General features: G+C 44.5%; 1 protein-coding gene across 2 annotated transcripts in view; it reads left to right on the top strand.

Moving 5' to 3' along the window:
* The window catches only part of ACTL8 (actin like 8), a 74884-nt gene extending 51896 nt beyond the window's left edge, over positions 1 to 22988 (top strand). For both annotated transcript variants that reach the window (XM_055261952.2, XM_055261951.2), the window contains exons 2-3: positions 18904 to 19275; positions 21691 to 22988. In XM_055261952.2, the coding sequence (XP_055117927.1) occupies positions 18928 to 19275; positions 21691 to 22443 (1101 nt within the window). In that variant the 5' untranslated portion in view covers positions 18904 to 18927 and the 3' untranslated portion in view covers positions 22444 to 22988. The remainder of the gene's footprint in view (positions 1 to 18903; positions 19276 to 21690) is intronic.
* Positions 22989 to 23409: the final 421 nt, after the last annotated feature.

Below are 23409 nucleotides of genomic sequence, written 5' to 3'. Positions count from 1 at the left end.
CAGAGCGGGACTTTTGAGCCAGCAGGACTCAGTTCATATGTCAACTTTACCAATTTCCATCACTATGCCTCTGGACAGTTTATTTTTCTAATTCTCAGTTTTTGTATCTGTAAGTTGGAAAATTGGGTATACACTTACTTCCTAGGGTCCTCATATGGCCTAAGTGACATCACATAAGAACCCTAAGAATTCTGTCAGGAATCTAACCTACCCAAACTGGCTCAAAGAAAACAAGGAAACTGATCGATTCAATGAATTTAAAGCCCCAAAGGTAGTTCATGCTTCAGGAGCAGTTTGATCCAGAAGTTCACGGTGATGTGCCCTGGCCGTATTTCTCTGTGACATTCTTGGCCCTGCCCTTCTCCACAGGCCTGCCTCTTCCTCAGACTATAGTGGAAAACAGTAAAGGCTGTGGTGGTCTCAGAGCTGACACCCACCAGCTGAACACGAGCAAATGGGTCTTTGGGGGCCTCGTGTGATGAGGAGTGAGAAAGCCTCTTTCCCAGAAGCCCTTAGTTAGTGTCTCTTCTCATTGGCTTGAGTTGGGTCACATGGTCCTCCCTGAACCTTCACTTTGTCAAAAGGTTGGGCTGCACCCCTGAGCTGAGAGTGGGGTGAATACATCCCATCTAGGCCACAGGCTGACATGGGGAAAGGGCAGGTCCAAAGCAAGACCTGGGTGCTGTTGACTGGGGAGGCAACGAGGACACAGGGACCCAGCAAATGGCTGCCCCTGACCATTGCAGCCACCTCTCAGCTGGTCGTCCTGCTTCCGTCTTTGTGCCCGTTTTTTTATTTGAAACGGAGTTTTGCTTTTGTTGCCCAGGCTGGAGTGCAATGGTGCGACCTCGGCTCACTGCAACCTCTGCCTCCTGGGTTCAAGCGATTCTTCTGCCTCAGCCTCCTGAGTATCTGGGATATAGGCACACACCACCAAGCCTAGCTAATTTTTATATTTTTAGTAGAAACAGGGTTTCACCATGTTGGCCAGGCTGGTCTCGAACTCCTGACTTCAGGTGATCCACCCACCTTGGGCTCCCAAGGGCTTGGATTACAGGTGTGAGCCACTGCGCCTGGCAGTCCCCATCTTCTGTCCTCAACCCAGCAGCCAGTGTCATTCTCCTAACACATGGGACAGACGGGACCCGCCTCCTCTCTGCTTAGAAACCTAGTGGCTTTCCATCTCCCTAGGGACCAAAGCCATATTCTTTACAATTTCCTAACAAGGCCCTCACGCCTCCAGGACCTCACTTCCTCTCCCTCCAGCTCCCTTCCAGCCACACGGGGATGCACCCACTTCAGGGCCTTTGCATTTGCCCAGACCTCTGCCTGGAATTCTCTTCCCTAGATGTCTGTGTGCTTCCTGCCCTCACTACTTTGGGGTCTTGGCCAACTGGGACCTCCTCAATCTAAAACAGGAACTCTTTCATCTTCTGTCATCTTCTGCCCCTCACAAGTCTTGGCTTTATTTTTCTTTATAGCCAGTGCTTTATAAAATAGATATATTTTCTTTTTTCTTTTTTTTTTTTGAGATTGAGTCTCCCTCTGTTGCCGAGGCTGGAGTGCAAGGGTGTGGTCTCGGGTCACTGCAACCTCTGCCAGGTTCAAGCGATTCTTCTGCCTCAGCCTCCCGAGTAGCTGGGACTACAGGTGCATGCCACCATGCCCAGCCAATTTTTGTATTTTTAGTAGAGACAGGGTTTCACCATATTGGCCAGGCTGGTCTCGAACTCCTGACCTCATCATCTGCCCGCCTCAGCCTCCCAAAGTGCTGGGATTACAGGCGTGAGCCACTGCGCCCGGCCAAAATAGATGTATTTTCTAACAGACATACAGACATGCATACACACCCTCCACTCCAATATCAGCTTCCTTAGGGCAGCCACTTGTCTTGTTCATGGCTGCATCTGCAGAGCCCTGTGCAGTGTCTGATACATAGAAGGTGCTCAGTAAGTATTTGCCGAGAGCTGTAACTCTAACCCCACTGCCTCTTCCTAACAGCGCACTGAGGGTCTCCTCTCTCTCACCTACCTGTCCACTCTTGTCCTAGGGACAGGCTGGGAGGCCGTAGGGACAAGATGTCACCTACCCTGATGATTTGTGATATGTGTCCTGGACATTGGTGTATCTACTCCGGTCCTTGAGAGTGGCTGATTAAAGGCACCATCTTCCTGCTTCCTCCTTTTCCTCCTCTTTCTAGGCTGCCAGGATCTTATTAGCCCTGTTTACACGGCCGGGATGTCGAGCGATTAATTTTTAATGGCTTGGTTTATTGCATGTTTGAATGGTTTATTGAGTAATTCTCACATTTAAGTGATTAATTCTCCAGAGTTCAGAACGACCGGTTAGTTTTACATTAATGGGGGTTTCTGAATGCCAAGAGACGATCAATCAATCCTTCCTGCCAGGGAGAGTAATGTTAAGATACCTCAAGGTACAATGAGGTTAAGAAAAGGCGTAATTAAAACCCTGTCCTCCCCTCATGCAAATTTGATGTCTTTCTCTCTGTTTCTCCTCTTTCTTCTGGTACTCCCCCTGTTTCTCAGTACAGCCCTCCCTGAACCCGGTTGCTCTTTAAGAGGCGCGAGTCTCCCTCTGTCCCTGGAGGCTCTGACTTCCGTGGTAATGAGGCCCAGTCCAGCTGCTGCTGGGAATGGGACTTGCTTAGCACTTGGTCCCCAGGGAGGGGACTTTGGAGCAGAAGGGGCCTGTAGTGGAGGTTCCTGATTTGCAGGGAAGTTGGGCCACATCCACAGGATACAATGTCCGGTCACACCTTGTAGCTAGACAAAGCCCAGGTGGGCCTCAGGAGGATGTCCGCACAGGGAGCAGGGGAAGGTTTTGGGATGGGGTTTTGCCTTTGGATTCTTCCGCAGAGCCCTGTGGCCTGCTGCACTTTGAGCAGGAGCGAAGTGGGAGCTGCTTTTGCATCTGCATGAATCTCCTGTTATTACTGTAGCAAATTACCAAATGCAGTGGCCCAACACAGCACAGATTCATTATCCAGCAGTTCTGGAGGTCAGAAGCACGGGATGCGTCCCACTGGGCTACAGTCAAAGTGTTGTCAGGGCTGCCTCCTTTTGGGGGTTCTAGGGAAATATCCATGTCTTTGCCATTTCCAGCTTGTGGAGGCCACCTGCATTGCTTGGCTCATGGCCCCTTCTTCCATCTTCAGAGCTGGCAGCGTTGCTGCATCTGCACATCTTTCTCTGACTCTGGCCATACTCTTCCACATTTAAAGGACCTTTGTGATTACTGTGGGCTCACATGGATAATCCAGGATAATCTTTGCCTTCTCAAAGTCAGATGACCAGTAATCTTAATTCCATCTGCAGCCTTCATTCCCCTTAGTCTTGTAATCTGACATAGTCACAGTTTCCATGGATTAGGGCATCAGAATCTGTGTGCTTTGGAGACTGCAGCATTGACAGGATGAGAAACAGGATGGCTGACAGGTTGGGGGCACAGACCCTGGAGCCTGATACCCTGGGTTCAGTCCTTGCTCAGCTACTCAATAGCTGTGGGGACATGGGTAAGTTTCCCAACTGTGCCTCAGTTTCCTTATCTATGAAACTGAGGCAGATGATAGTAGTGATCTCCTAGAGTTGTGCTGGGGAAATGAAGAGTGAAGTAGTTGGCCTGGTGTTTGGATCATAGCAAGTACGCCGTGTTACGTATGTTTATTGTAGCACTATTCACAATAGCAAAGATTTGGAACCAACCCAAATAGCCATCAGTGATAGACTGGATTAAGAAAATGTGGCACATTTACACCATGGAATACTATGCAGCCATAAAAAAGAATGAGTTCATGTCCTTTGCAGGGACATGGATGAAGCTGGAAACCGTCATTCTCAGCAAACTATCACAAGAATAGAAAACCAAACACTGCATGTTCTTACTCATAAGTGGGAGTTGAAGAATGAGAACACATGGACACAGGGAGGAGAACATCACACACCGGGGCCTGTGGGGGGTGGGGAGCTAGGGGAGGGATAACATTAGGAGAATTACCTAATGTAGGTGACGGGTTGATGGGTGCAGCAAACCACCATGGTATGTGTATACCTGTGTAACAAAATTGCACGTTCTGCACATGTACCCCAGAACCTAAAGTATAATAATAAAATTATGCTGTGTTAGCAGCAGTAGCAATGCTGATACCCATAAAATGAGATGGAAACTGGAATGATGTTGCCTACTTCAAGAGGTTGTCTAGGATTCACTGAGAATGTGGATAGAAGTGCTACGTGGAAAGTTCCTTGCAAGATGTTTACAATCACAAAGCAATTCATAAGGGTCGCCAGTGGAGTCTTGATGAACAAACTCTGGAGAGCTTGTGTGTGCAAACATTGCACAGACTTGAGGAACACAAGACCCCAGATACATGTGAACAGGAGGCAGATGGCAATAAGAGCTCAACAGACCAATGTGAGTGAACATACTAAGGCGTGTACCCTTTTTCCTTCAAATGTTATTGTTAATCCTTTCATCTGTGAAAGATAGTTATTCTCATCTGAAGACTACGGTTTAGAGAGTTGCTTAACCTCAGGCCACATAATTAATCATGGCAGTGGTTAAGAGCTTGGGCTGTGAACCCACAGGTACGGATTTGAATCTTGACTACACTCAAAGGTGGGTGGCGTGGGGACAACTCTGTCACTTCTCTAAGCCTCATTTCTTCATCTATAAACCGGCAATGATACTATGCCCTCATCATTGGGTTTTTGTGCAGAGTAAATAAGAGAGATACTGTGTGAGAAGTACTATACCCAGTGTCTGGTTCTTAGTAAGTGTGCTCAGCAAGGGTTCTGCATTCGTGGTGGTCCGTGGAGGAATGAATTCCTGTTTGCAAGTTGTCTGATGTTAGAAGCTTTATGGAGTGAAGGTTTGGTGTGGATCTTGAAGGACTGAGAGGCGTGATGGAAGTGAATTTTAGGCAGAGAAGAGATGTTGAAAGGACAGGATTCTCCAGCAGCAAACATTCCAGCGTGGCTTTAGCTTCAGGTGCATGGAGAAGATGGGGAAAGTTGGCCAGAGCCTGGTGGGCTTTGTGTGTCAAGCTAAGTTTAGGCTTCATCTTGTTGGCAGTGGGAGCTGTTGAAGAGTTTGGAGAAGGAAAGTAACCAGAAGCCTATAGAAGAAACCCATGTTTTAGGGACACGGGAGTGCAGCCCATATGGAGCTGTCATGCCGCCAGCAAACCAATGTATTTTTAAAAATTTATTCATTCAACACAAACTGATTTAACAAAAATATGCCAGTTACGTGGTAGAGATGGGGAAGTAAAATACAAATATGAACTTGTCTTCCTGGAGCCTACGTTCTGGTGGTGCTTGGGAGGGGTAGACAACAGCCAGCAAACACACAGCATAATTATGTATGGTAATAAGTGCTATGACAATAATAAAACTAGTCAATGCAATGTTGGCTTGGAGTTGAGTGGTCAGGAAAGGCTCCAGATCTCACTCAAGCTAAACAAGAGTGATGAGAGCTGGTTTTTGGAAGGGCTAGCCAGGGGTTCCAGACAGATGGTAAGGCAAACACAGGGGCTGAGGAAGGAAGAAGCAGGCTGTGGTCCAGGGCCAGAGAGAAAGGAAAGGCCATGGCCTGTTAGGAACTAGGCAACAGGAGGTGAGCAGCAGGCAGGTGAGCCAGTGAAGCTTCATCTGTGTTTACAGCCGCTCCCCATTGCTCACATTACTGCCTGAGCTCCACCTCCTGTCAGATCAGTGGTGGCATTAGATTCTCATAGGAACGTGAACCCTATTGTGAACTGTGCATGCGAGGGATCTAGGTTGTGCGCTCCTTATGAGAATCTAATGCCCGATGATCTGTCAGTGTCTCCCATCACTCCCAGATGGGACCATCTAGTTGCAGGAAAACAAGCTCAGGGCTCCCACTGATTCTACATGATGATGATTTGTATAATTATTTCATTATATATTGCAATATAGTAATAGAAATAAAGTACACAAGAAATGTAATGTGCTTGAATCATCCCGTAAAGCAACCCTTACTTCAGGTCTGTGGAAAAATTATCTTCCACAAAACCAGTCCCTGGTGCCAAAAAGGTTGGGGACCGCTGATACAGTGTCTAGATTTAATTGTAGTTTGTTCTGATTTTATTCAACTTTTTCTTCCACTGGATTATTCCCATCAGCATAAAACCTTAATACATTATTTCTCCTCTTGAACAAAACAACCAAAACCTCCTGGGGCCCCAATTCTCTTCACAATCTACTGTTGTCTTTCTTTGCTTCCTTTCAGAGCAGAGCTCTTCAAAGTTGTCTCGCTGTCTCCCATATCTCTCCCCCCATCCTTTCTTTACCTAAAAGCTTTTCATTTAGAGAAGGTCCAAGAATAGTTCAATACGCTCTCCAAAATCCATCATATATATTCACTAGTTACTATCTTTTGACCCCATTTCCTTTGACACCTTTTCCATCGACACATGCTGGGATTTTCTTGATCTATTTGAAAGTAAATCTCATGATATTTTACCTGTAAATACTTTTTTATGGATCTGCTTAAAAATAAGAATATTCTCTTTGAAAACCACAACATAGTGATCAAACACAGGAAATTTAACATTGAAAATATAACCCATATTCAAATTTTACCATCTGTCCCCAAAATGTTCTTTAGAAAATTTCACCTTAAAATTTCATGCGGCGAGACTCGCTTTTTTTAATGTATGGTTCTCAGTTCTGATAAATGCATGCAGGCACGTAACCACTCTGGCAATCAAGATATGAGACAGTTCCATCACCTCCAAAAATTCCTCTGGGCCTGTGTAGTTAATTCTTCTCACCGCCCCAGAAACGACTGATCTGTTTTGTTACTATAGTTTTGCCTTTTCCAGAATATCATATAATTGGGAATATACAGTATGTAAGTCTGGTTTCTTTCATGTAGCATAGTGATTTTGACAATCATGGATGTTGTCGTGTGTATCAGTAGTTTGTTCCTTTTCATTGCTAAGTAGTATTCCATTGTATGGATGTACCACAGTTTGTTTGTTCATTTACCAGCTGAAGAACATTTGGGTTTTTTCTAGTTTTTAGTGATTATGAATCAAGCCTCTGTAGACATTGGTATAAGGGTTTTTGTGTGAACATAAGTTCTTATTTCTCTAGAGTACATAGGAATAGGATTACTGGTTTGTATGGTAGGTATATGTTTAACTTTAAAAGAAACTCCTAAACTGTTTTCCACAGTGTACACTTTTATATTCCCACTAGCAGTGTATGAGAGTTCCAATTTCTCCATATCCTTGTTAGCTCTTGGTATTGTCCTTAAAATTTTATGGTTTTAATTTGTTTTTCTCTAGTGACTAATGACATTTAGCATCTTTCCGTGTGCTTATTTACCATCTGTGTAGCTTATTTGATGAAGTGTGAAAATCTTTGGCCCATCTTTGGAAGTGAGTTGTTTGCTTTCTTATTATTGATTATTAGTAGGTCTTTATAGATTCTGGATACAAGTCCTTTAGCAGATGTGTGATGTGTGACTTGCAAATAGTTTCTCCCAGTCTTTGGCTTTTCGTTTTCATTCTCTTGATAGTGTCTTTCAAAGAGCAGAATTTTAAAATTTTGGTGAAGTCCAGAATATTAACTTTTTCTTTTATGAGTGGCACTTTTGATGTTGTACCTGAGAACACTTAGATGTTCTTAGATCTAAGGTCACAAAGATGTTCTCATGTTTTTTGCAGAAGTTTTATAATTTTCTGTTTTATATCTATATTTTACAGATCCATTTTGAGTTAATTATGTTTTTTTTAAATAAGTGAGGAATGAGTCGAGGTTATTATTTTTACATGGAGAGGTACAGTTTTTCCAGCACCATTTGTTGAAAAGACTGTCTTTTCATCACTGAATTGTCCTTGTATCTTTGTCAAAATCAGTTGATTAGATTTGTATGAGTCTATTCTTGGACACTCTATTCTTTTCTACTGATCCATGTGACTGTGCTTTTACCAATATCACATTGTCTTGATGACTGGCTTTTCTGTCTTTTTTTTTTTTTTTTTTTTTTTTTTTTTTTTTTTGAGACAGGGTCTGGCTGTGTGGCCCAGGTGGAGTGCAATGATCTGATCCCAGCTCACTGCAGCCTCTGCCTCCTGGCTTGGCCTCCCAAGTAGCTGGGACTACAGGCGCATGCCACTGAACCTGGCTAATTTTTTTCTTTTTTTTTTGTATTTTTAGTAGAGATGGGGTTTCATCATGTTGCCCAGGCTGGTCTCGAACTCCTGAACTCAAGTAATCTGCCTGCCTTGGCCTCCCAAAGTGCTGGGATTATAGGTGTGAGCTACCACACCCAGCTCTATCTTGATTACTATAAACTTATAGTGGGCCTTGAAATCAGATCGTGTGAGTCTTCCAACTTTGTTCTTTTAAAAATTGTTTTGGCTATTCTGATTCCTTTGCCTTACTATATATACTTTAGAATCAACTTGTTGATACCTAACAGTAATCCTGCTGGGATTCTGAAATTTTGATTAGGATTGAATCTATAAAGCAGCTTAGATAGAAATGACATTTTAATGATATTGAATTGTCTAATCTGTGAACATAACATATCTATTTTTTTTTCCTTTTTTTTTTTTTGAGACTGAGTCTTACTCTGTCGCCCAGGGTGGAGTGCAATGGCGCGATCTCAGCTCACTGAAACCTCCGCCTCCCGGGCTCAAGCAATTCTCCTGCCTCAGCCTCCCAAGAAGCTGGGACTGCAGGTGTACGCTGCCACGCCCTGTCAATTTTTTTTTTTTTTTTTGTATTTTAGTAGAGATGGGGTTTCACTGTGTTGCCTGGGCTGGTCATGAACTCCTGAGCTCAGGCAACCCACCCGCCTCAGCCTCCCAAATGGCTGGGACTACAGGCCTGAGCCACCACACCTGGCCATCTCTCTATTTAGGTTTTCTTTGATTTATTTCATCAGTATTTTTGTAGTTTTAAGCATATTTAATGTTTTGTTACATTTATACCGAAGTATCTTTCTCATAATTTTTGATGTTATTGTAAATGATACTTTTTTAAAGAAACACTTTTCAGCTATTTATTGATAGTATATAAAATATGATTGGTTTTTAAAACATTTAACTTGTATCTTGTGACTTAGTCAAACTCACTTATTAGTTCTAGGATCTTTTTTGTAGATTCTTTGGCATTTTCTACTTAGACAATTATGTCTTCTGCAAATAGGGATAGTTTATTTCTTTCCAATTCATGTGTTTTTTATTTCTTTAGTCTTGCCATATTGCACTGGTTTAGGACTTCCAGTTCAATGTTGAATATGTGTGGTGAGAACTGACATCTCTACCTTGTTCCCAGTCTTAGGGAGAAGGCATCCCGTTTCTCACTATTACCTATGTGAGTTGTAGGTGTTTGGCTATTCTCTTTATCAGGATAAGGAAAGTCTCTCTGTTCCTAGTTGTTAAAAATTTTTATGATAAATGCGTGTTGAATTCTATCATTGATTTTTTTGCATCTGATGAGATGGTCATGTGGTTTTTCTTTTTCAGTCTGTTACTCGTTTGAATCATACTGACTTAAAAATATTGAACCAGTGTTGCATTCCTGGGAGAAGCCCCATTTAGTCATTGTGTGTTATTCTTTTTATGTATTACTGGGCTTGCCAAAATCTTATTAAGAATAATATATCTTCATGAAAGATTTTGGTTTAAGTTTTGTTTTATTTTGTAATATCTTTGCTTTTGGTTCAAGGTAATACTGGCCCCACAAACTGAGTTGGGGTGTGTTGCCTCCTCTTTTGCTTTCTGGGAGAGATTGTGTACCATTAGTATTATTTCTTCCTTAAATGTTGGGCAAATTCTCCAGTGAAACCATTTAGACCTAGAGTATTCTTTGTTGAAGGTTTATAACTAAAAAGTCTATTTCTAATAGTTATATGGCTATTTAAATATATATTTCTTCTTGATTGAGCTTTGATACTTTGTCTTTAAAGGATTTATCTGTTTTACCTAAATTGTCAAAGTGTCAGGTAGAAAGTTGTTCCTAATATTCTCTTGTTATCCTTTTCATGTCTGTAGAGTCTGAAGTGATGCCACCTCATTCCTGATCACAGTCTTTTGTGTATTTTCTCTTTTTTCTTAGTCTTTGATCTTTTCAAAGAACTAGCTTTTAGCTTTTGGCTTTATTGACTTTTCACTATTTGTTTTCCATTTTCAATTCCAATTACAGTCATTCACCACATGACATTTTGATCAACCACAGATGGCATATATGATGGTGGTCCCATAAGATTATAATACTGTAGTTCTACTCTACCTTTTCTATGTTAAGATACACCAATACTTACTGGCTGGATATGGTGGCTCATGCCTGTATTCCTGGCCCTTTGAGAAGCCAAGGCAGGAAGAACCCTTGAGGACAGGCATTCAAAACCAGCCCGGACAACATAGCAGACTCCATATCTACCAACAAAACAAAACAATACATACAATTATGTTACAGTTGCCTACAGTATTCAGTACAATAACATGCTGTACCAGTTTGTAGCATAGCAAGACTCCATATCTACCAACAAAACAAGACAATACATACCATTATATTACAATCGCCTACAGTATTCAGTACAATAACACGCCATACCTGTTTGTAGCATAGCAAGACTCCATATCTTCCAACAAAACAATACATACAATTGTTACAGTTGCCTACAGTATTCAGTACAATAACATGCTGTACCAGTTTGTAGCATAGCAAGACTCTATATCTACCAACAAAACAAGACAATACATACCATTATGTTACAACTGCCTACAGTATTTAGTACAATAACATGCAGCACCAGTTTGTACCACAGCAAGACTCCATATCTACCAGCAATACGTACCATTATGTTATAATCGCCTACAGTATTCAGTACAATAACATGCTGTACCTGTTTGTAGCATAGCAAGACTCCATGTCTACCAAGAAAACAAGACAATACATACCATTATGTTACAGTCGCCTACGGTATTCAGTACAATAACAAGCCGTACCAGTTCGTAGCTTAGGAGCAAATGGCTATACCATACAACCTAGGTAAGTAGTAGGCGATACCATATCTTTGCTTTCAACGGCCATACATATTTTGAGAGGAGAAAAATAAACTTTATAATTTTTTAAGTATTTACCGTTTCTGTTTCTCTTTCTTCATTCCTGAGTGCTAGATTCAGCATTATTTTCCTTCAGCCTGAAGAGCTTTAATTAGCATTTCTTTTTAAAGCGGTTCTGCTAGTAATTTTCTTAGTTTTCCTTCATCTAAGAATGTCTTCTCTTCATTCCTGAAAGATTTTTTTCTGGGTATAGAATTCTGAGTTGATACCTCTTTTCTTTCAGTTCTTTAAAGATGCCTGACTGTCTTCTGGACTCCATTTTTTTTTTCCCTGGTGGGAAGTCTGCAGTCATTCAAAGTGATACTCACTTATATTTAGTGTTTTATTTTTCTCTGGATTCTTTGAAGATTTAAAAAAATATTTGGTATTCAGCAGTTGGGTTATAATGTGGTTTTCTGGATGGTTTGCATGGTTTTCTTTGAATTTATTTTCTATGGGGTGTGCTGAGCTTCCTGGCTTTGTAGATTTGTCTTTGACCAAATTTGGGAAATTTTTAGCTATTATGTCTTCAAAACTTTTTCTGAGCCAATCTTTTTCCTTTCACTTTGAAACTTCAATGACATGAATGTTAGATCTCTTTATATTGCCCCACAGGTCTCTGAAGCTTTGCTTAGTAAATTTTTTTCTCTCTGTTTTTTAGATTGAATAATTTCTATTGATATTTGAAAATCCCCTTACTCATTCCTCTGTCCTCTACATTCTATGGAGCAGAACTTTTCTTTGTTTTTATTTTATTTTTTATTGTAAATTGAGAATTTACAGTTGTATAAATGTGTGGGGTACAACATGTTATAATTTATGAATACAAGGTGGAATAAGTAAATCAAACTGGTTAACACATCCATTACCTCTAATCCTTAACATTATTTGTGATGAGAGCTTTCAAAATTTACTGTCAGTGAATTTGAAATGTACAATACTCTGTTATGAACTATATTCACCATGCTATACAATAGAACTCAAAATATTAATAGCTTTTTTTTTTTTTTTTAAGACAAGGTTTTACTCCCATTGTCTCTAGGCTGAAGTGCAGTGGTGCAATCTCAGCTGTCTGCAAACTCCGCCTCTTGGGCTCAAGCAGTCTTCCCACCTCAGCCTCCTGAGTAGCTGAGACCACAGGCACACACCACCACGTCTGGCTAATTTTTTTGTATTTTTGGGAGAGATGGGGTTTTACCATGTTGCCCAGGCTGGTCCCAAACTCCCAAGCTCAAGCGATCCACCCGCCTTGGCCTCCCAAAGTGCTAGTGTTACAGGTGTGAGCCTCTGTGCCCAGCCTAAAATATTAATAGCTTTTCAGGCTAAAAATATTTGAGCATTATGCTGTGAGACTCTGTGTTCTTTTAACATCCTATGGAGAACGTTTATTTGGTTATGTTTTAGACTTCAGTCACCTCTGTTACACGCAGCCTGCAACTCCGTCTTGCCCTTTGTGGGTGGTGATTCTGCTGTGAGTTCAGTACAAAGGCCTGTGCTCTACTGCCTTGGGTGTGTCCCAGCCATGCACAGGTGAGCTGGGACCTGTGCCCGTTCATATATAGAATCTGGGGAATCCTTTCTCTGACTGGCTCCCATTTCTTCAGTATTCTTCCCCAACTCTTTGAGTTGCATAGGTTCCTTTTCTTGGTCTTATGTCCAGAGAGACAGGATTTCGCTCAGTCTTGGCTGTGCTGGAAACTTGTCTCAGGTCAAAGTTTGAGAGAAAACAGGAAAATAAAACAAATAGGAACCTCAACCTCTGCAGGTTGCCTCTCTGAGTTTTGATTCTCTTCAGTCTGCCTGTTATTATTTCACTCATTGTCCTTAGGTAGTTGGGTTTTTTTTGTTTTGTTTTGTTTTTCATTTTTTGTTTGTTTTTTCATTTTGTCCAGATTTTTAGTCCTACTCAGTAGGAAGGAGGGCTGAAGGAGGAGGCTTACTCCATCCTGGTGAGCATCAGAAGCCTGTGGTAATGTACCTTAATGCCATTTTTTTTTTTTTTTTCTGATCTGGGATCAGAAAATGTGCATGATGTTGGCTGCCATGTCCTTCAATTTTGAACACTTCTTTAATGTTTCATTGTTGTGTATGCTGTGATATTTTTGCAGAGCCTGGGCCAGTTTGGTAGAATTGCTCTCAATCTCTCACCCTTTCTTGAATCAACGTTTTCAAGCTTTTTCTCACCTCTTCAATGGACATGTTTTAGCCAAGGCTGCTGGTAACTTCCATGTTGCTAAATCCAATGGGTAGTCCTTTGTTTTCCTCCTAATTTCTCACCCCATTCGATTCTTCCCTTCTTGAAATACTTTTTCTGCTTGGCCCTGGAACACCGTTCCCTCTGGGTTTCTCGCCCTCCTCCCTGGCGATTCTCACTCAGTCCCCTTTATTGGTGCCTTGCCAAGGCCTGGTCACTAGACCTTAGAGGCCGTCAGGCACAAATCTTTGTCTACACTACATCTCTTCATGATCACTTCCATCCCAACCACTTTTCTTTTTTCTTTCTTTCTTTTTGAGATGGAGTCACTCTGTCACCCAGGCTAGGGTGCAGTGGCATGATCTTGGCTCACTGCACCCTCCATCTCCTGGGTTCAAGCAATTCTCCTGCCTCAGCCTCCTGAGTAGCTGGGATTATAGGTGCGTGCGACCACTCCTAGCTAATTGTTGTATTTTTCAGTAGAGACGGGGTTTTGCCATGTTGGCCAGGCTGGTCTCAAACTTCTGATCTCAGGTGATCCACCTGCCTTGGCCTTCCAAAGTGCTGGGATTACAGGTGTGAGCCACTGTGCCTGACCTCAACCACGTTCAATTCCATCCATTCAGGAACTCCCAATTACACCACTAGGTCAGAGATCTTTACATATATTTAATAGGTACCTCCAACTTAACATGTCCCAAATAAATTTCCTAATTTCCTCCCAAATGCCAAACTGTTCCCCCATGGTCTTTTCCATCATAGTAAATGGATACTTTATTCTTCTAGCTTTTCAGGCTAAAATTGTGGTGTCTTCCTTCATTCTTCTCCTGGTCTCATATTTCAATCTATCAGCCTTACTTAGGTATATCCAGAATCTGATCACCTTGCACCCTCTTCCTGGCCACCACTTTAGCGCAGGCTACCCACACCTTTCACCTCCTGTAATCTTTCTTCTGCTCTCTGCAGTCTATCCTTTCTATTGGCCGAAATGATCCTTTCACAAGGGAAGTCAGATCATGCCATTCCTCTGGCCAAGCCCCCAGCGGCCTCCCCCATCTGCAAGCATGATACAGAGGCCTGCAAAGCCCTTCTCAGACCTCCAGTATCCTCCCTCCACTCACCGTGTCCCTGCTACACAGGCCTGCTGGCTGATCCTAGAACTCATCTGACCTTGTCTTCCTCAGGGCCTTTGCACTTGCTGTTCCTTTGGGGTGGAATGCTTTTCCAGGTATTCACGTGCCTTATTCCCTCACTTCATTCAGTTTTCTGCTCAGATGTCACCCTAGAAAGAGGCCTTTGATGACTGCTCTGCTTAAAATGACATTGTGCCTCTGTGCCTCTTGAGTTCTCTGTCCTTACCAGGTTTTCTTTTTCTCTGCTGTACTGATCTTCCCTGACATGCTGTGTTTGATTTCGTGCTTATGGACGTTCTTTCTTAGTAGAATGTAAACTCCAGAAGGGGAGAAATCATGCCAGCCTAGAACAGGTTTTATACCTAGGTAGATGCTTATGTGGATTTGTAGAATTGGTGGCTCAGTAAAAATGCTTCTGAATATACAGATTTTATCTCTGTCCTCAAAGCTGGCTCCTTGAAGCCATCCAAACTTTCTTTTACAGTCATGTGCCAGGGGAAGGATGGCCCCTGCCTCCCACCCTCCTCCTCCCAGGTCAGGTCACTTGGGCCACCAACCTGGAGTCCTCTCCCATCCCCTACCCTTGCCATGCACAGCTTGTTTCACAGCCACAGTGGAGATCGCTCTGCCAGTGTCTCCTATGACACCACATGCCAGGGCCGAGAAGCATTTATCAGTCACCTGCTCTCATGGTGCGGAGGGCGTTGTCGGCAGCAGAGCCTGCTTCCCGGAATGTCACGCAGGCGGCCAGTTCTCTGTCACTCTGGGTGATTGAGTGTGAGGAATCTATCACTCAGCCTGCCAGGAGGCGAGGCAGGAGGGCCGGTCACCACAGCTCCATCTCCGCGCTCCTTCTTGGCTCTCTCCAGGTCTATGTCAGAATTGATTAAAGGCAGAAAAGCTTGTTCTCTGCCCCGCAGCCGGTGACAGCAGGGAGCCGCTGGCCAGGGCCAGGCCACTGCTGTCATGCTCAATAGTGATGGGTAGATGCAACTGCTGTCCAGAAACGGAAGCCGAGCAGATAGCTGGGGGAGCGACAGCCCCAGAATGCTGCCTTCGGGCTGAGCTGCCTTTCCGGAGGCCTGTCTTACAGGAAACACCCACGTACAGTCTAGGCACCCAGTCTGCTGTCTGTCTGACAATTTGTATTCTGCAAGATGAGTTCATACACCTGTCATTGAATATTCCCACACCTGCTGGATTTTTCCCTTAAATTTTTTTTTTTTTTTTTTTTACTAGGGCCAGGTGTGGTGGCTTACACCTGTAATCCCAGCACTTTGGGAGGCCTAGGTGGGCAGATTGCTTGAGCCCGGGAGTTTGAGACCAGCCTAGGCTGTTGCCTAGGAAAATTAGCTGGGTGTGCATGACTTGCACCTGTAGTCCCAGCTACCCAGGAGGCTGAGGTGGGAGGGTTGCTTGAGCCCAGGAGACTGAGGCTGAAGTGAGACGCGATCGTGCCACTGCCCTCCAGCCTGCACAAGAGCGAGATCCTGTCTCAAAAAAAAAATCTTTGTTTTTACTAAAAGTTTACTCTAAAAATAATATAATTGTGGGAATTTAACAAATGCATACAGAAGTGTGCCCAGCTCCACAAACAACATAGTTCTGTCATGGCCCCAGATTCTGCCATGACCCCTCTGGTCATCCCCTCTCACCACCTGGCTGCCAATGGCCACTGATCTGATTTTGGTCCTTACAGTTTTACCGTTTCCAGAATGTCATGGGAATTGAGTCATACGGTTTGTCGTCTTTGGGGTCTGGCTTCTTTCGGCCTCAGGCATTTATTTATGCACATATTCATGTTATGGGGTGTATCGGTTGTTCACTCTGTTTTATTGCCAGGTAGTATTCCACTGAATGGAGATTTGTGTATTCATTCCCTAGCTGAAGTACTTTGGGTTGGTTTCTAGTTTTTGGCAGTTAGGAATAAGGCTATCTGGCTACTATACATATGTGCATAAAGGTTTTTGTGTGAACGTACGTTTTCATTTCCGTTGAGTAAATACGTAAGAGTGGAAACGCAGGTCATATGGTAGGTGTGTGTTGAACTTTTTTTTTTTAATGGAGTTTTGCTCTTGTCACTCAGGCTGGAGTGCAATGGTGCGATCTTGGCTCACTGCAAACTCCACCTCCTGGGTTCAAGCGAATCTCCTGCCTCAGCCTCCCCAGTAGCTGGGATTACAGGCATGCGTCACCACACCCAGCTAATTTTTTTTGTTTTTGTATTTTTAGTAGAGACAGGGTTTCTCCATGTTGGTCAGGCTGGTCTTGAACTCCCGACCTCAGGTGATCTGCTCGTCTTGGCCTCCCAAAGTATGTTGAACTTTTTAAGAAACTGCCACACCATTTTCCAGAGTGCTGGTGTCATTTGCCATTCCCACCAGCTGTGCACGGGATTTCCAATTTCTCCACTTCCTTGTCAGCACTTGGTAAGGCTGGTCCTTAATTTCAGTCATTCTAATAGGTAGGTGTATAGAAATATCTTGTGATTTTAACTGGCATTTTCCTAATGAGTAATGATGCTGAATACCTTTTCATGTGTTTATTTGCCATCCATCTATCTTCTTTGGTGAAGTGATTCTTCAAAGCTTTTGTCCATGGCTTGTTTCTCCTATTACTGGGTTTTGAAAGTTCTGTATTAAATATATGATTTGTAAGTATTTTCTCCCAGTCAATGGCTTGTCTTTTCATTCTCTTTATAGTAAATAGCGTCTTTGGAAGGACAAAAGTTCCTAAATGTGATGAAGTCCAGTTTATCAATTTGTTGTTTTGTGGGTCAGGTTCTAATGTTCTAAGGAAACTTTGCCTTCGTGGTTTCTCCTAGGTGTTCTTTTAGAAGCATTACAGTTTCAGGTTTTACATTTATTTCTATGATCCATTTTAAGTTAATTTTTGTAAGGTGTGAGGTATGGGCTAAGTAAGGTTCTTTTTTTGGTATATGGACATCCAATTGTTCTTTGCTATTTGTTGTAAAGACTGTCCTTTCTCCATTTAATTATTTTTGGACCTTGTCAAAGAGCAAATGACACTTTTTTTTTGTGTGTGGGTCTATTTCTGGACTTTCTGTTCCATGGATCTATGTTTGTGACTATTCCTTTTTTTTTTTTTTTTTTTTTTTTTTTTTTTTTTTTTTTTGAGATGGAGTCTCACTCTGTCACCTAGTCTGGAGTGCAGTGGCACAATCTTGGCTCACTGCAACATCCACCTCCTTGTTTCAAGCGATTCTTGTGCCTCAGCCTCCCGAGTAGCTGGGATTACAGGCGCACCACCATGCTGGCTAATTTTTGTACTTTTAGTAGAGTTGGGGTTTCATCATGTTGGCCAGGCTGGTCTTGAACTCCTGACCTCAGGTGATCTGCCCGCCTCGGCCTCCCAAAGTGCTGAGATTACATGCGTGAACCACTGTGCCTGGCCTTGACTATTCTTTTACCAGTACCCCCTACATTGTCTTGGCTACTGTAGCTTTTTAGTAAGTCTGAACATCAGGTAGTGACCATACCTACCTTTTCAGCAGGGGGGCTGCTGTTCTCCCCACTTTACAGATGAAGAAACTAACCACAATCATGGAATCTTCCTGATAGTCTCCCTTATCATCAAGTGTTAGATGCTTAGCTCATATTTAACACCTAATGCCTGATGCCTCGCATGCTTGATGCTCAGGACATCGCCTTTGCAGTCTGGTTTGGGTTTGACTCTTAGTTCTGTTTTTGTTAGTTGTATACCCCTAGGAAAGTAATCTTACCCCTCTGTGCCTCAGTTTCTTCATCTGTAAAGTGGACATCACCTGCCTTATATATCATGGCAAATATTAAATGAGTCCATGTATCAGGTGAAACCATGTGAAATTGCTGATCTCTGACCATTTTCACAGACACAAATGGCAGTTTTACCTAGTCCAACCTAACACGCAAAGTGTTCCTTGTAGTACTGGAGAAAGGGTATGTTCTCCAGAAATGGTCCCTGTAGCTGCTGCCATGCTCACTAATACAATGTCTCCTGCTGCTGCTGTTGCTCTGACATTGTTATTACTGAAGGTGGTGGCTCTGAGGCTGATGTTTCATGTTCCTTGTGCCCTCTAATCAGGCAGCCAGTGTCTACAAGGACTTCCCAAGTGACAAGCTTCTTGCTGAGTCTGCAAAGAGTAATCCAACCCTTTGCAGAGTTGGATCGTGGGGCAGAAGTGCTCACCTAGCAGGATACATGTGTGTGCAAAGTGCAGCGGGAGAAGCTGAGTGGGCAAGAAGGGTGGGGGCCACTTCCTGGATGTGGCCCATTAAGGGAGCCTGGTAGGATGGTTGGGAATTTGGGATGGGGAGAGTGTTCCAGGCACTGGTAGTGGCTTGTGTAAAGGCTTGGAAGGGGCAGTGGACAAGCTTCAGGGGGCCCTGAGGTTTGACTGTTGGGTGGAGGGGGAAGCTGCTTATGGTGGCCTAGGCTGCCTGCACAACTAACCCCATCCTTTGCGTCCACAGGTCCCACCCACCTCTGCCTCCACCATGGCTGCAAGAACCGTTATCATTGACCACGGATCTGGCTTTTTGAAGGCTGGCACGGCCGGCTGGAATGAGCCTCAGATGGTCTTCCCGAACATCGTGAACTACCTACCGTGCAGGGAGAACCCTGGCCCCAGCTATGCCCGGAGGCGTGTGAGCCTGGGCATCGACATTTGCCATCCTGACACCTTTAGCTACCCTATTGAGCGGGGCCGCATCCTTAACTGGGAGGGCGTGCAGTACCTCTGGTCATTTGTGTTGGAGAACTACAGACGGGAGCACGAGGTCCCCCCTGTGATCATCACGGAGACCCCCTTGAGGGAGCCTGCGGACCGAAAGAAGATGCTGGAGGTGAGGCCTGCCAGGGCCTGCTCCCACTCGGGAGCGGGAAACAGACTGACACTGTGTCTGGACTGATTGGGCACCAGGAATTCTGCTTTTTAAGATAAATTGCCAGCCGGGTGTGGTGGCTTATGCCTGTAATCCCAACACTTTGGGAGTCCCAGGCAGGCAGATTGCTTGAGCCCAGGAGTTCAGGACCAGCCTGGGCAATATAGTGAGACCCCTGTCTCTACAAAAAATACAAAAATTAGCCAGGCGTGGTCCCAGCTACCTGGGAGGCTGAGGTGGGAGGATCACTTGAGCCCAGGAGGTCGAGAATAGAGTGAGCTGAAATCACGCCACTGCATGCTAGCCTGGGTGACAGAGCAAGGCCCTGTCTCAAAAAAAAAAAAAAAAAAAAACAAGGCAACAAATTGCCCCATAAACATTTCCCAAGAGCCTAGTGAGTGCCTGGTGTGCCGCTAAGCAAGGGAGCTCATGGAGGCCCCACCTGCAGACGGACATGCAGCAAATTACCTGCTTGGTGGAAAGGGGGTTACCAGGGAGACGTGGGATATTTGCTTATGGATTCCATAATTGCTGATATAGGCCATGTTCTGGCCCTCAGAGAGCTTCCATGAAGGGGTTAACAAATAGTTCCACGTAGTGATGAGTTCTAGAACCATAATGAAATGGGATCATGGTGGACTGTTGGGGGCGGGGAACCTGTTTGAAGAGAGTGCTCAGCAAGGGCTTCTCTGACGGAGGTGATTTCAGCAGCAAGAGTGGCAAGAGGCAAGTAGGATGGTGAGGTTGGCGGAGGCTGGTCCTCGTAGGCCTGGTAGGCTGTGGGGAGTGCTTGGATTCTACTTTAAATCAAAGATTGGCAACCCAGTGAGCCAAATCCGGCCCACCACCTATTTTGTAAATAAAGTTTTATTGGAACATAGCCACACACATTCATTTTTATGTTATGTGAGACAGAAAGAGAGAGGAAAGAAAAAAGAAAATATGTTTATTGCCTGGTAGGTAAAGCCCTATTATTATTTTTTAAATAAAAACTTTCCAAACATGAAGACAAAACAGGAATTCTGATATTTAGGGTTTGGCAGAGTGTGCTTTCATACGACAGCATCTGAGTTAAGTCGTTGCAGCAGAGACTGTTTGAGACCATACATCAAGTTAAAGGCTAAAATATTTACTATTGTAGGTTTGCTAGATAAAATACGTGATGCCTATTTAGACTTGAGTTTCAGATAAATGACAAATAATGTCTTAGTATTTAAGTATGTTTCATATTGCATGGGGCATACTTACACTACAACACTATTTATTATTGATCTGACATTCACATGTAACTGGGCATCCTGTAGTTTTATTTGCTGCATTTGGCAACTCTTACTGTCTATCCCTTTACAGAAAATGCTTGCCAGCCACTGCTCTAAGTGAATAGGAAGTTCCTGGGGAGTTTTAAATGGAGAGTTTTAAATGGGGGAGTCGTATCTGATTTTCTATTTGAAAAAGAGGACCTTGGCTGCTATTTTGAGAAATGGCTGGTGGGGGGACAATTTTCTGAGAGTAGTAACGGAGGGAGCTCCCTCCCACCGAGGGGAGACGATGGGCTTGTGGGGGCTTGAAGAGGTAAGTGGCTGGGGCCACTTACTTCTTCCTGAAGCGTTGACTGTTAGGATCTTTCTGCCTCTATGGGATTAGAACCTTGGGGAGGCTGCCAGAGCTGAGGAATGGGGGGCAGGGGGGCTTTGTAAAGATTCAGGGGGTGAGGGGCAGGGGAAGAAAACCGGCCCAGGGACTCTGGCAAACCCTAAATACCAGAATTCCAGGTTTGTCTTGACGTTTGTAAGGTTTTTTTTTAAAAAAAAAAAGAAAAAATAAGGCTTTTCCTGCCAGGCCGTGAGCATCTTTTCCCTTTTTTTCTTTGTTCTTTTCTTTTCTTCCTTCCTTTCCTTTTTCCTTTGTTCTGGGGTCTTTTTTCTTATCTGTCTTATCTTTCTTGTCTGTCTGTCTTTTCTAGTCTTCCTCCACTGTTTGGAGGCAGTGGTGAATATACAACACTTGTTTCTTTTCTAATCTGTTCTTCCTTCTTCTAAAGAGGCGGTTCAGGCTGCACATGTGACCCGTGGCCATGTTGCTCCTGCAGCCAGTGTCCCAGAACCATTTCTTGCAGCCACAGAGCTCTTCTCACCTCTTCACCGAAGTGGTCTTCTGAACAGCCACGACCAGACAAGCTCCTGAGGGAAAACCCAGCTCCGCTTCTCATCCTCCAGAGCTGCTGCATTATCCTCAGTGCATGAGCTCCAGGGGCCCTGGGTGCAGCATCCTGGGGCAGCCTGAGAGTCCCCCGAGGACGTGGCTCTGTGCTGACTTCAGCTTTGACTGCTGAGCAGGCTGGGGGAAATGCACTGAGTGAATTCTCCCTTGTTGCAGATCCTGTTTGAGTTGCTGCATGTCCCATCGGTCCTCCTGGCCGACCAGCTGCAGATGTCCCTGTATGCCTCTGGCCTCCTGACCGGAGTGGTGGTTGATTCTGGCTATGGCCTGACCCGCGTGCAGCCTTTCCACCAGGGCCACCCTTTGCCCGCCAGTGGCAAGACGCTGGAGTTCGCCGGCCAGGATCTCTCCGCCTATCTCCTCAAGAGTCTCTTTAAGGAAGATTGCGATAGACGCAGCCTGTTTCAGCTGGAGACAGTCGCCGTGACTCAGATGAACAAGTGCTACGTGCCGCAGAATCTGGGGGAGGCCCTGGACTTTCGTGAGAGGCAGCAGAGTGGCTTGGATGAGAGCAACACCTATCAGCTCCCAGACGGCTCCCGCGTGGAGCTGACCCCCATGCAGCGGGTGGCTCCTGAGATGTTCTTTAGCCCGCAGGTGTTTGAGCAGCCAGGGCCCAGCATCCCACGGGCCATCGTGGAATCCGTGGAGTCCTGCGAGATCTCCCTGCGCCCCCTGCTGGTCTCCCACGTGATGGCCTGCGGGGGCAACACCCTCTATCCGGGGTTCACAAAGCGCCTGTTCAGGGAGCTGATGGGGGATCATGTCTCCTCCACCAAGGCCACGGTCTGGGGGGGTTCCAATAGAAACTTCAGTGTCTGGCTAGGAGCGTCCGTGGTGGCTCACCTTTCTACCTACCAGTCTGAGTGGATGTCCCGAGAGGAGTATGGTGAGCATATGAGGATGTGACCCTACTGGCTCACTCCTGAGAACAGGCTCCTGTTAGATGGGCATGGGTGGATTAATTTTAGCAAAATGTTCTGGGTGGGGGTAGAATGAGGTGGGGTGGGGTGAGCTGGCTTTGGAATTCTGGGGGCATGAGGGTATTTTTTAGGTTCTAAGGTTTTATCTTGTTGCAAGAGTGGGACCTACCCAAGGGGGAAGACAAGATGTCATCCTTGGAAACTCTGCAGGGGACAGTTTTTCCAGGGTGGCCTATCATTGGGGTATGAGTGGCTGACTGCCATCTCCATGCCTGAGAGCCACTGGTTTTTCACTGGCATTTCCCCTGGTTTGTCTCATTCTTCTTGGTTGAGTAGGTTTTAACTGGGGTAACACTCCTGCTAGGAGTCTCAATTAGTTTTGACTAGGGGATGGGGGGACAGTTGACATTTCTGGTCCTACAGGCCCTTTCTGGCCAGGGAGGCATTGCTGCAGGTGAGCCTGGGATGCCCTTGCCACCCGTGTTTGGATCTTGTTTTATATCTGCAAATAAATAGCTTGTTTGGAAGCAACGCTGGCTCCTGTGATGGATGGGGGTAGGGTGCACAGCCTCTTGGGGAGACTTAGGGAGTGTCGGTGTGAGAGAGCCAGGTGGGGGCCAGGGCGGGCTCTGAGGTGTCTGGGGCCTATGAACAGTGGCTGCCACCGAGCAGAATAGGCAAGGGTCTGGACCCCGTGTTCTTTCACTGCCACATTCTATCCATCCATCCCAGATGTCCCAATATTCTGTTTAAAGTTTCCCTTCTTACTCATATTTGTTTGGTATATATCTGATGAATATTCAAGTACCTAGCATGTTTTAGGAGCTGTGTTGGACCCTGGGGACTTGAGAAAGATGTACAAGGTTTCTGGTTTCAAGCTTACAGCCTCCTGTGGGATCTATTGTAGACAGTATGTAAGTAAACATATTTTCTGATGATGAAGAATGAAATT

Source organism: Symphalangus syndactylus, chromosome 22 (genome assembly GCF_028878055.3).
Source record: "Symphalangus syndactylus isolate Jambi chromosome 22, NHGRI_mSymSyn1-v2.1_pri, whole genome shotgun sequence".
Taxonomy (NCBI): domain Eukaryota; kingdom Metazoa; phylum Chordata; class Mammalia; order Primates; family Hylobatidae; genus Symphalangus; species Symphalangus syndactylus.
This window is presented reverse-complemented; position numbering and strand designations above follow the sequence as displayed.